This window comes from Saccopteryx leptura, chromosome 2, assembly GCF_036850995.1.
Source record: "Saccopteryx leptura isolate mSacLep1 chromosome 2, mSacLep1_pri_phased_curated, whole genome shotgun sequence".
Classification (NCBI taxonomy): Eukaryota; Metazoa; Chordata; class Mammalia; order Chiroptera; family Emballonuridae; genus Saccopteryx; species Saccopteryx leptura.
The window spans coordinates 185,083,097-185,095,769 of NC_089504.1; the positions used below are offsets into that span (position 1 = coordinate 185,083,097).

Here is a 12,673-nt window from a genome sequence, read left to right on the forward strand (position 1 = left end):
CTCTGATGTCCCTGATGAGACACCGTGAGGCTCCCCTCCATGGCTTCTTTAAACATCTTCTTTGGGCTAGTTTTGGTAGTTTAGGCTCCTCTGGTCTCAAATTCTCTACCTCTTCCCCTTTGGGCTCTCCATGCTTCCATTAAGGCTGACTCTTGTCACTGTGCTATCTCTCCTTCCCTCAGGAGTATCTTCTCATCTCTGCCTTCCCTTGATCTTCTGTGTGGACCTTCTCAGGGGTTCCTTTGGAATCTCCAAGCGTCTGTCCCTCTTTCTCCACCCCTCTCTCTTTCCCAGGGTCTGGTCCTTGTTCCATCAGTTCCTCTGCCCCTACACCATCTCTCTGCACACCTACCTGACCTCTTGAGATCTAGCTTTGGGACCTCCATCTCTCCCCTTGTCTAGCCATACCTCTCTCCTCCCTTTAGTCTCTCCCTTATCTCTGCATCTGACTCTCCCCATTCTAACTCCCGTATGAGTTGCACCGGCCTCTTTCCTTCTCTGTCTCTTGCTAGCTAAGTCTCTGCTCTCTGTGTCTTCCCCCTTTGTCTCTCTTTCCTCCTCCTCCTCCTGCTCTTCCTCTCTCTGTGTCTCTGATCTGTCTCTTCCCTGTTTATCTCTCTGTATTTCCTTGGTCTCTTTGACTCTCTCTCTCTCCCCTCCCCTTCTCTCCCCCATCCCAATATCTTGGTCTCTCCATCTCTCCCTGGGCCCTCACTCCCTCCCTCTCTCTCTTTTCCACGGCTCTCTCCGGCTCCCTCTCTCGCCTCGGATGACAGCGCTGCCTCTTTTGTTGGCTCCGCAGCCAATCGCGGCCGCTGACGACACGGGGGCCGGGGCTATAAAGGGCCTGGCCGGGGCTCGGGCCCCCCCAGCCGCCCGCCCCGGCCGCCCGCCCGCCCCGCCCGCGCGCCCGCCGCCCCCGGCCCCCCCGGGCCCCCTTCGGCCGGGCAGCCCCCAATCCCGCGCCGGCGGGACCCCCTCCTCCTCCCTTCCTCCTCCTTCCTCCCTCCGCCCCCTCCCTGCGGGACTCCGGCGTCCCCGCCCCCAGTCCTCCCTCCCCTCCCCTCCAGCATGGTGCTCGCGGCCCCCCTACTGCTGGGCTTCCTGCTCCTCGCCCTGGAGCTGCGGCCCCGGGGGGAGGCGGCCGAGAGCCCCGCGGTGGCGGCAGCGGCAGGGGTCGGGGGGGAGCGCTCGAGCCGACCAGCCCCGTCCGCGGCGCCGGAGCCCGACGGCTGCCCCGTGTGCGTGTGGCGGCAGCACAGCCGCGAGCTGCGCCTGGAGAGCATCAAGTCGCAGATCCTGAGCAAACTGAGGCTCAAGGAGGCTCCCAACATTAGCCGCGAGGTGGTGAAGCAGCTGCTGCCCAAGGCGCCGCCGCTGCAGCAGATCCTGGACCTGCACGATTTCCAGGGCGATGCGCTGCAGCCCGAGGACTTCCTGGAGGAGGACGAGTACCACGCCACCACTGAGACTGTCATTAGCATGGCCCAGGAGAGTAAGTGGCTGGTGGGGCGCGAGCGGTGGGGTGCTGACCCGGGCTTCGGGAAAGTGAGCGTCTTCTCCGAAGCGGGACGCTCCCCGTTGCTCCGGCCCGGAAGCCTTTTTTTGCGAAAACTTGACAGATTGGGGGACAGGGGCTGCTCCCTAGAAGTTTTTCAGCGGCGGAGATGGGCTGCGGAGTGTTGTCAAGACCAGTCCCTAGAGGGGTTGGGGGACGGCAAATCGAGGGGGTTTCGAGATACCGCCTTCTACCCTCGGGTGTGCGAGAAAGGTCTGTGTTGGGGGATCTGGGGAAGCTGGGGCCCGCCCGCAGCAGAGGGGAAGAGGCAGCAACTGAGTCCTGAAGAGTCGTGATGGAGAGGCTGGATGGAGAACAGACTCGGGAGGCTTCCGGACTCCCGCAGTCCCGGCAGGACTGCAGTGCTCTCTGCCTCCCAATGACCCTGGCACCAACTCTTCACCCCTTCCACCCTGGGCTCCGCAAGCGCCCACCAGGCGACAGAGAACTTAATGCTCCTCTCCCTCTCCCAGGAATGCGATCCCAGAGCCCTGTATCTCTCCCGGTACGTAGCCCAGCTGGCACGCATTCCATCCAGAGCCCTCTGACACCAGGTCTCCCTAAGGGACCGAAAAGCTGAGCCTTCTCGGTACTGACTGAGCTCAGAGAACTCGGCTCCACTACGCGGGGGTTACGGGCAAATGTATAGCTGCTCAAACCTTAGTATTCCATCCCTCATTCATCCGCCCCTACCCGCACCCAGACTTGAGGAGAGACAGGGAGACTTAGGGAAAAAAATAAAGAAATAGATGGGGAGGGAGGAGGAACCCAGGCATCCAAGCCCCTGGGCAGAAGCAAGATGAACGTGTTAATAGACTTGAGCTGCTTTGAAATTTTATGGCCTGGAAAATCCAAGCCAACACCCCTCCCAACACGCTAGGAGTCTCCTAGGACCAGATGACTCCCCTTTCCCTCCCCCGCAGAAGTCTCCTCCCTCCAACTCCAGGGAACCAGGCACTCTCTTATTCGATGTTTGGCAAAGTAACCCCCCCCACACACACACACACAACTGTTTGGTTTTAGTTTTATGGCTCTGAACAGAAGAGGGGGGAGACTTTTATGGGCAGATGGGTCATAAAAAGCTGGGGGCTAAGGGGAGTCCTAGTGGCCCACTCCCATGGGAGAGACACAGGAACCCAGGTGTGCGCCTGGGAGGCAGAGTTCCTTATACTGGCACCAGTTTTTCTACAGACCCTAACTCCACAGTACTTGGTCAAGGCTGTAAAGGAAAGAAAACTCAAAGAACTAGGAAACTAACTTGGGGGTGGGGTAAAGGTGAAGGCCTGGGATGTGATCTTGGGTTCCCTCAGTCTCCCTTCTGTTTTATAAAAGCTAGGGTTAGTCTGAGATTGACTGAGGGCAGGAATGGGGGTGGGCATTTGTGAAACAGTTGTTGAGGAATTCTGAAGAAGAGTTTGCTGGACGATGAAGGATACTTGGGAAAAAGATACTCTGGTCTATGTGGTGGAGTGTGTGTGAGGATTTCTAGATGGATGATAGAACTGTGGGCTTCCCCTTGCCCCTCTCTATCCCCAGCATCCCTTAATCAATGGGCCCAAGTCCATAGTTAGCCCTAGTAATGGGCATGCCAGAAGTGAGAAGGACTCTGCATGCCTGGATTGGGAAATGCAGGTTAGGCTGAGGGGCCAGGGAAGTGAGAAGGACAACAGCAGGTAAGCTTCCACCTCAACTTCCGCCCTCATGCCACCCCCAGGACTTGGATTACTAGGGACTAGGTCTCCGGCCAGGTATTATTGTACGTCCCCTTTAAGAGCCAAGCTGAGTTCTTAAGAGAGGGAGGGGGAGTGCAGAGGAGGAGAGGGGAGGGAGAGAGGGGAAAAGGAAAAAGAGACTTTTATAGTCTAATCCCCAGGGACCTGCTTTAATAAGAGACTTGTGCTCTGCTAATCGGGGGTGGTGTTTGTCAGCAGAGATGGCCACCGCTCCCCTCCCCCTTTCTCCCCTCCCCCAACCTTCAACCCTGGACCCCAGCCCCCACCTCTCCTAGGCTGCAGAGCCTGCCCTAGTTCCCTCCACCCTGCCTGGCTCTCCCACCCTAGCCTTCATCCTGGGAACCCAGCCCCCTTGTCCTTCTGGAAGCCAAGCCCAGCCCCTCAGTTTCTCTCTCCTCCCTACACCAAGAGGCCCCCATCCTCTCAGCCCAACCTCCTGCCCCTAGGCCTTCCAGCTAGGGTAGGAAGAGTGTGTATGGGGATAGGGGGGAGGGAGAGGTGGTGAGCAGTGAGGGGGTTGGGCTTTTGCTGAAAATAGTGCAGTGACCTCTCTCCAGACCAGCACCGCCTACTAACCCTGACCTGCTGCCTGCCACCAACCCAATCAATCCAACACAGATGTGGCTCCTTCCCTCCCCTTGGGAGCTGGGTCTACGTCTGTGTTGGGGACTCTCTCAAGCCCCTTGTTTCCCTCTGTGGCTTTACCTGCTTCTCCTTTGTTCCTCCCTTTGTAGCCCTCTATCCTTTTTCTTTATCCCACTAGGCTTAGCTACCATTCTCCTTTTGCTTCTTAACCTCCACCCACCCTTTTAAATTCCCCTTTCCTTCCCAGTGTTCTCCAAATCCCAAATTGATTTCTTCTCTCCCTACCATGATCTTCCCCGCTTCCTTCTTTCCATTTCTCTGCTTATCTCTTCTAACCTGCCTTCATCCCCGACAGTCTCTTCTGTCTTCTCCCTCACCATCTCCAGTCTCTCCTCATCTTTTCCCCTTTCCCTTTCCCTTATCCGTATATTGTCTTCCTCCTGTCCCTTGTAGTACCTGGCTGTCCCCACATCCACTGGGTAAGAAGTATATGGTGATTCCCTGGGGTGGCCATGGGGCACTCTGCCTAAAGTCCTAACAGGGATGGGGCCCTGGTGCCCAGTCCTCTATCTCCATGAAGCCTTGGGTCAGCTTAGAAAACTAACAATAAGCCAACAGTTATTGAGAAGCCACTACTATTTTCACATTTTTTATTTAATGCTCAGCACTCTTACCGAGCAAGGATTACTACCTGTATCACTGAGAAGTTTGGTGGATAAGGTCAGATGCTGGTTAATGAGAAGTCAGGCAGTGGATTAGCCCACTTCAATCGCAGTCCAAGAACAACAGTGTTTAGATGCCAGCAAGCACTTCCAGGCACGAGCCTGTATAATTTTAAGATTGGGAATTTAGGGAGTTTATTCAGCATGTGCTTATTGAGCACTGCCTGGTACTATGGGAGGCACTGAAGCCACCATAAGTAAAACAGTACCTAATGGTGAAGACAGGCAGGAACATAAGAATCCTTATGCTGAAATTAGGCGTAGTATGCAATTTGGATTGTTTGTCATTCCCCCATCTCACCAGCAGCTTCCCTGCCCCAGCTCTCCTCATCTCTGAATCTTCACTCCACGAACCTTATCCCATTGCACCATCACTGCAGCTCCAGCAGGAAGATAACTGGGAGGACGACCAGTGCCCTGGGATCTCAGGGAAGAACCAAGGGAAAGGAAGCTGCAGAGGAACTTGGTGTCTCATGTCCTGAATATATGAAGATCATTAAGCACTTTCCTCCTCATCACCCTTGGAGGACCCTCCTTTTCCTGGGGCGGGGATGGGGAGCGCTGATGGGGCACAACAGATGCTAAACCCTCCATGATTATGCAGAACTCAGATCTGGCATGATTACGGGCTTGGACTTCTTAATTCTACTTACATGACTTTGGAAGCTCCTTCCTGATTCTTCTTCCCCTCTCAGTCCATTTAGAGAATGAATATTCCTGTATAATGGAAATGTGATTTAAGGGATTAGAAAGGAGAACTGCAAGGAACTGCAGTAGAAGCAGAGGCAGATAATGAGAATCATCCTTTAGACCTAAGAAGAGTCCATTTGTGGTCCAGAACAAGGGGAACTGGCCAGAATGTATAGTTGGGATGTTAAATCTTTGTAAAGACTTACTGGCACTGGACAGGAAGCTCAGGGGAGAAAAGAAGAACGAAAACAGTTGAGTTGAATATTATTTCTTTTAAAAAAATTTTTATTTATTGACGGATATTAGAGGGAGAAAGAGAGAGAAACATTGATTTGTTCTTCCACTTATTTATGCGTTCATTGGTTGATACTTTGATGTGCCCTGACAAGGGATCAAACCCGCAACCTTAATGTATCCGGACGATGCTCTAACCAACTGCGCTACCCAGCCTGGGCTTGAATATTATTTCTGATGCTTTGGACAAGTAGAAGGAAACAACATAAAGTTAGTTTTCCCTTCCTTAAAAGCTGAGGTAATAATAATGGTGATGATGACGAGGAAGCCGCTGAGGAAACTGGTTTTCAGGTTAATGGGAGAGTCAAAGGCACAGGAGTATTTGAGTAGTTCATTCTTCTGGGAGTGCTATTTCTAGTGGGAATGATGCCAAGAACCCTAGATCTGAATTCTGGTTTACTTTATGGAATAAATTTAGCCCATGCTTTCTATCTGAACTCTGGTTTATCTACTCTCTTAGGCCATCTGTTTTGTTTTGTTGTGTTGTGTTGTTTTTGGCGGGGGAGTAGTAGGAGTGTTGTGTCAGGCTTCATCTGGCCACCAGACAAAACAGCAAAAATGGGGCAAGGTGACCTAAGGATAGCAGGTGTGATATGAGGTTTAGCTCCAATGAAGGGCATCAAAGGTTCAGAAGAAATTGGAGCCCTACATGTTGGGGAAAGTTAGAGAAAGGGAAGGCTATGGGGGAAAAATCTCTAATAACTATGTAGGTTAGCTGGTAGAGGAGAGCCTATGCATTATGGCAAACAAATTAGGGAATGGGTACAGATCAGTAAGACCTGACAGAGCAGTCACCCAACAGGGAAAGAGGAGACACTGTGCTGGGTACCAATGACATGGTAGTCAACAAGACAGATGTGGGGGAGGAGTGAAGAGCCAGAAAACTCAGGCTGAGGAATCCAAGTTGCCAGTGCCACCCAGGGCTGCTGACCCTATCCACAAACACCCTTTGCTGACCCTGCACCCTCTTTTTTGTTACCAGCGGACCCTGCGGTGCAGACAGATGGCAGCCCTCTCTGCTGCCATTTCCACTTCAGCCCAAAGGTGATGTTCACAAAGGTACTAAAGGCCCAGCTGTGGGTGTATCTACGGCCGGTGCCCCGCCCAGCCACAGTCTACCTGCAGATATTGCGGCTGAAACCCCTTACTGGGGAAGGGACTGCTGGGGGAGGGGGCGGAGGCCGACGACACATCCGTATCCGCTCACTCAAGATTGAGCTGCACTCACGCTCCGGCCACTGGCAGAGCATCGACTTCAAGCAAGTGCTACATAGCTGGTTCCGCCAGCCACAGAGCAACTGGGGCATCGAGATCAACGCCTTTGATCCCAGTGGTACAGACCTGGCTGTCACCTCCCTGGGGCCAGGAGCTGAGGGGCTGGTGAGCAGGGAGCCTTTGATGGTGGCAAATATGTATAACTTGGCTCTGAGTAGGTGGGATGTTGGAAAAGGCAGACCAGGAATGTGAAGGGGGTTGGTTATTTAGCTGGGGCCAGGAGTTGATTCTAGAGCAGGAGCTTGAGGGAGGAGATTCAAGCCAGGCAACAACTGAAAACTGGATTTGGGGTGAAGTTGTGAGTTAATTGAAGATCCGTGGGAACACAAAAATGGGCTGTTGAGACCTCAGACCAAGGGGTTGATGAAGGTTAGGTTGCCAGGATAAGAATTAGGAAAGGTGAATTGAAGGAAAATGGGCAGAAGACATGGGCTGAGGGTGGGAGCGGTAGAAAAGCTGAGAAGTCAGTGGTCTCTGTTCTCAGGCCCCTACAGAGCACAAGTGAGAAAGAAACAGGGAGTAGGACCCCTTCAGTACTCTATCACATCTCTTTCTCCTCTCCCATCCCAGCATCCTTTCATGGAGCTTCGAGTTCTAGAGAACACAAAACGGTCTCGGCGGAACCTGGGCCTGGACTGCGATGAGCACTCAAGTGAGTCCCGCTGCTGTCGGTATCCCCTCACAGTAGACTTTGAGGCTTTCGGCTGGGACTGGATCATCGCACCTAAACGCTACAAGGCCAATTACTGCTCCGGCCAGTGCGAGTACATGTTCATGCAAAAGTATCCGCACACCCACTTGGTGCAACAGGCTAATCCAAGAGGTTCTGCTGGGCCCTGCTGTACCCCTACCAAGATGTCCCCAATCAACATGCTCTACTTCAATGACAAGCAGCAGATTATCTACGGCAAGATCCCTGGCATGGTGGTGGATCGCTGTGGCTGCTCTTAAAGTAGGGGACAGAGGATGCCTCCCTCACAGACCCTACCCTTGGATCCCAGCCCTGACTCCCATTCCCCTTAGGCCCTAGATCTCCCTCCACTTCTTATGAACATCACACCTTGTTCCCTGCCCAAGCAGCGTGCAATACAACAGAGGGAGGCAGGTGGGGACTGAAGGGTGAAGGGTTTGGGGGAAAGGGAAAAGAGGATGGGTGGGTCAGGTAGGGAGTGTTTGAGGTTTGCAGGTGAGAGGGTTTGGCAGGAAGACAGAGAGACAGAGGTAGAGCAGAGGGATAGAGACAGGAACACTAAAAGCAGCAGTGAGAAGACAAAGGAATAGAGAAGCAGAAGTGACAGAGACTAGGCAGAGATAAACATGAGAAAGAGACTGAAAAAGAGTAATAAGAGAAAGCCCCATACCAAGCCTCTTTTCTTCAACTGGCAAGATGAGGGGCTTGGTATGGTTTGGAGAGACCCCCTGACTACCATTCTCAGTGGGAGAGAAAATCAAAAGTCCATCTTCAGTTTCTTCCCCTTATCTCTCCAGCAGTGGCGGGGAAGGGAAGTGAGGGCAGGGGCAAGTGGAGATTTTGGAATTTTATTTATTTATTTATTGTGACTTTTCATTTTTGGGTATTCGGCTTTACTGAAATAGAAGGGCCCCCGCCCACTGTGCCCCATTTGTCCCTGTTCCCCAAACCCTGTTCTCCCTCAATACCCACCTACTTAAGCACTTGTATAAAGCCTCCAGGGTTGGGAATGGGAGTAAAGGGCAAGAGGGCTGACATAGGGCAAAGCTTTCGATCCACAATCACCCTACTTAATTAACCTTCCTGAGCCAAAGGGGTTGAACTGAATTCCAGTGGTCATGGAGACAGTAAGAGGTTAGGGTTTAGGAGCTGGGGGGTGGGGTATAGGGAACCATCCCTCAACATCCAGGATCTATATGAGAGCCAATAAACTAAACCAGGTCCACCCTCATAGTTTTGAGTTATTTAGCCAGAGGGTGTGGCCTGCTTATGCCCCAATTCCCCCCAGCCGAGAGAGACCAAAGAGCCTGTGGAATGCCCCTGCTCCCAGCCTCTTATCTTCAGGTCAGTAAGAAGAGTTTAGAGATCCCAGAGTCCCTGGGTCTGGGAAGAGTTTGGAGGAGTCAAGAAAGGAATAGTAAGGAGGCTGATAGTAACAGGGCATTTGAATCCAAATCATTGCTCTGGGCTGGGGAATAGAGTCAGCAGACCAAGGTGGAAGGGAATCTGGAGAGGGGACATTTTAGTCCCCCAACCCCAAAGCTCAGGGTGGAAGTGGGGAGAACAAGGGAGCAGAGTGTCTATAATTATTTTTATGTTTTATTTTTGGAATCTAGCAGTACCTGGAAGCAGGAATGGGGACCATATAGTGGGGGAAAGCATCTGATGGGATGGATGGAGAGCAGAGGATGGGAAGGATGGAGACTCCCTGGTTTGGAAGGCTGGGAAGCAGGCAGGGACTGGTTACCACTCCAAGTCACTAGCTGGGCATACTCATTCCTCCCACATCCTGACCCATCTTCTGGACTCACTGTGCTTCAGTTTCTTCCCCTTAATGGAATGAAAAATAGCAGCACCCGCCACAGCCAAGAGATGAATTCTGAGCACTTACCACGGGCACTTTATGGACATAAAATACCTCTCGCTGTGGGACAGATAACCAGGGCACCAGAGTAGTGGTGAAGAGATGTGAGGCTCAGAGGAGTCACAGGCTTCAGAATACAAGTTCCCCTCTGCCTCCCAGCTGGACAGTGCCTGAAGCCAAGGAGCTGAGAATCTCCTGATCCACACCCTATCCATACCTCACCACCAGACCTCTTGGCTTCAGGCAAGAGCCTAGAGGATCAGGAGAGGAAGAAGAAAGAAAGAACCTTCAGTAAAATTATTACTCTTAAGTAGAGCCAGCAGTTATGGTTCTGATACAAACAGTACTGAACTAAAGTTAAACATGAGCTGGAGAGCTGACCAGGAAGGCTTGTTCTTCCCAAGAGCATGACTCTCCCACCTGGCCCAGCCAGTGGAAGGGGCAAAGATATGAGACCACCATTGCAAAGGTCATGTAGGTGAGCTTTAGCATCTTCTTCCCATTCCCATAGTGAAAAAGTGAGATAAGGTATTTCAGTATAGGAATGGGCAGGGGCTAGTAGCATTTCAACTCACCTCCTCCCATACAGCAGCTATGCTAAACCCCAGCCTCTGCTCTCACCCTATTCATCCTTCCTCCTGGACCATTCTTGGAGAACTGTCAACACCATTCACCTTTTTTGGATGGAAGGAGAGGAACAGAGAAGTGAAGAACAGAAGATGCCTTCTCCAAGGTCAAATGCCCATGTCTCTTGATCTTGGCACAGGGTGGGAATTGGACAATAGGCATCAGGTGACTTCCCTCCACAAATTCTAGAGAGCTGGGGCATTAGACTTGGGGACACTTAGAATATGCCCCTTTAATACCACCAAATAAAGACCTTTGCGGGGGGGGGGGGGGGTCTTTTTCTTATGAACATGAACCTGTGAGTTGAGTTGAAGTCTCCTTTTCCTGGTCTTCCTCGCCCCCAGAGGCATGGGGGCATAGCCTGGCAGCCTAGTGGCAACTAGCACCCCCACTCCCACCTTATGATGTGTGTGGATCTCACCAGTGCCCTCAGATCATAATTAGTGTAATTATTATTTACTTTGTGTACTTGTTACCCTGTGTGCTTGATTGCCTTTGTTAAGGGTGTCTGAGGAGTATGGGGCTGACAGGGGCACTGGAATGCCAGGGAAAGGACTTTTTCACTGAGATCAAGGATTCCTGGAGGAAACCACTGCAAAAAGGCCATCAGACAGTTTTCAAGTTATGTGACAGAGGGCAAAGATGGCCATAGGGTGCTCTGAGTTTTGGGATAGTCACATGACACAATCCAGCACTTGAACCTTGAAAAAAAAAATAAAAGCAGTCAAAGAATTTAGAATTCAGTGATGAGCTCTTCTCCCTAACCAAGCGCCACATTTACACCTCAAAGACCAGGAACACAAGAGATTCTGAGAGGATGAAACCTTGTGTTCAAGAACTAAGAAGATGGGAGTGTTGGAGCAAGGGTAAAATTCTAGGTGCATCTGGGGTGAGGGTGGGGACCTGTAACTCCTCTCTAGAAAGCTGGATCCAAAACAATCCCAAAGATTACAAAAACCCTCTCCAGACTTCCAGAGAATGGAAGATCTAAAAGTTCTGTTGAGATGATTCAGCTAATGTCTATCCTGCAATTCTCTGATCCTAGATTTCCCAAAATCCAGACCATCACAGCCTCTGACCTTGCCAGTGTACCAGAGTGGTTAAGCATCTCAAGATTTCTGCCATGTACCTGGCACACATTTCCAAGAAATTAAGAGTTGGGTCAAACAAATCTTGCCTAACTTCTATTTTGAAACATTGACCTGATCCAGAATGGGGGGACAGGGCTGCTGAGAGTTCAATATGCCACCAGGCTTTTTCCCTGTCCTGTCAGTTCTGTCAACAGACCAAGAAGACAGATTGAGTCAGGTCAAAAAGTGCTACATAGTGTATCCTCCAAAGGAACTGCTTTATCCATACCTGCCCCTAGCTTTTTACCTGAGCTAAAAATATATTCTCTCTCCCTACTGTTCATTGTTTCTTACTTTGAGAGGCCACCCAGAAGCAACTGCAAGGTATTTTTTAAGCCCAAACATCCTCCAGCCCAATGCATTAGTGGCTATTCTATACTCTTTGTCATCTTTTTTGGATGTCAGAGGGCCTAAGCTAAGCCTCAGCAGGGAGTGGCATTTACAGCTTTTACTCTCTAGTGAGGCTGAAGCAGGTACGTTGACCTCAGGTAACTGTCAGTTTTCCTGCCAGTGAGCTGGGGGTAAGAGCAATTATGACTCCTCCCACCTCTTCTCATTCCCTGAACCTAATATACTTGCATATGTAATGTACACATGCACACAAACTAATGCACTCAACCCCTTCTCCTCTAGCTGGAACCTACTCAGGGAATAGAAAAATCCTCCCACTGTAAATCACGCAGTAAAATTAAGAGCTAATTATTGAATGATGACTTTGCAAACTATGGTAAGCAAGTTATGCAAAGTACATAATATACCAATTTTCACAGGGTTGCTATTGGTACAGGGTCTGGAGGTTCACGGAAAGGAACATTGCCTGACCAGGCAGTGATGCAGTGGATAGGGCGTTGAACTGGGACGCAGAGAACCCAGGTTTGAAACTCGATGTCGCCAGTTTGAGCGTGGGTTCATCTGTTTTGAGCAAGGTGTCACTCACTCTGCTGTAGCCCCCCTCCCCCCAGTCAAGGCACATATGAGAAATCAATGAACTAAGGTGCTGCAACAAAGAATTGATGCTTCTCACCTCTCTCCCTTCCTGTCTCTATGGTCCCTCTGTCTCTCTCACACACACACAAACATACTCAGGGTCTCAGAGCCAGAGCTAGTATGGTAGAACAAGAAATTACACTTAAGTAGGTGCTACCCAATATTCCTAATATATTCTATTAACAGTGATCTGAAAGGCAGAAAAACTAATGGGACAAGTAAGAAAGGAAAAGGAATAAAACTGGGAGCACCCTGGGCTCATAGGGTCTGCAAAGGTGTGAAAACTGCCATTATTTTGTAATTCTGTTGGTATTGAGAAACAAGTATGGACATGTAGCAAGAAAGTCATAAATTAGTTTTTGATGGATTTCAATAATCCAGTGACTGCCTGTCAGAGGCTCTCATACAAGACGGGAAAAAACACCCTTCTTTCCCCGTCTTCTGTTTCTCACATTAGACATGGCAACAGGTTTCAACACCAAGAATTCCTGCTCTTATTCACATCTTCCTTCCTATA

General features: G+C 50.8%; 1 protein-coding gene across 1 annotated transcript; it reads left to right on the forward strand.

Annotated features, from left to right (window-relative positions):
• Nucleotides 1-930: 930 nt before the first annotated feature.
• On the forward strand, nt 931-8,399 carry GDF11 (growth differentiation factor 11). The gene is made up of 3 exons (XM_066369710.1): nt 931-1,495; nt 6,565-6,962; nt 7,428-8,399. The coding sequence occupies exons 1-3, from the start codon at nt 1,072-1,074 to the stop codon at nt 7,806-7,808; spliced, it is 1,203 nt and encodes a 400-aa protein (XP_066225807.1). The 5' UTR covers nt 931-1,071; the 3' UTR covers nt 7,809-8,399.
• The last annotated feature ends 4,274 nt before the right edge of the window (nt 8,400-12,673 follow it).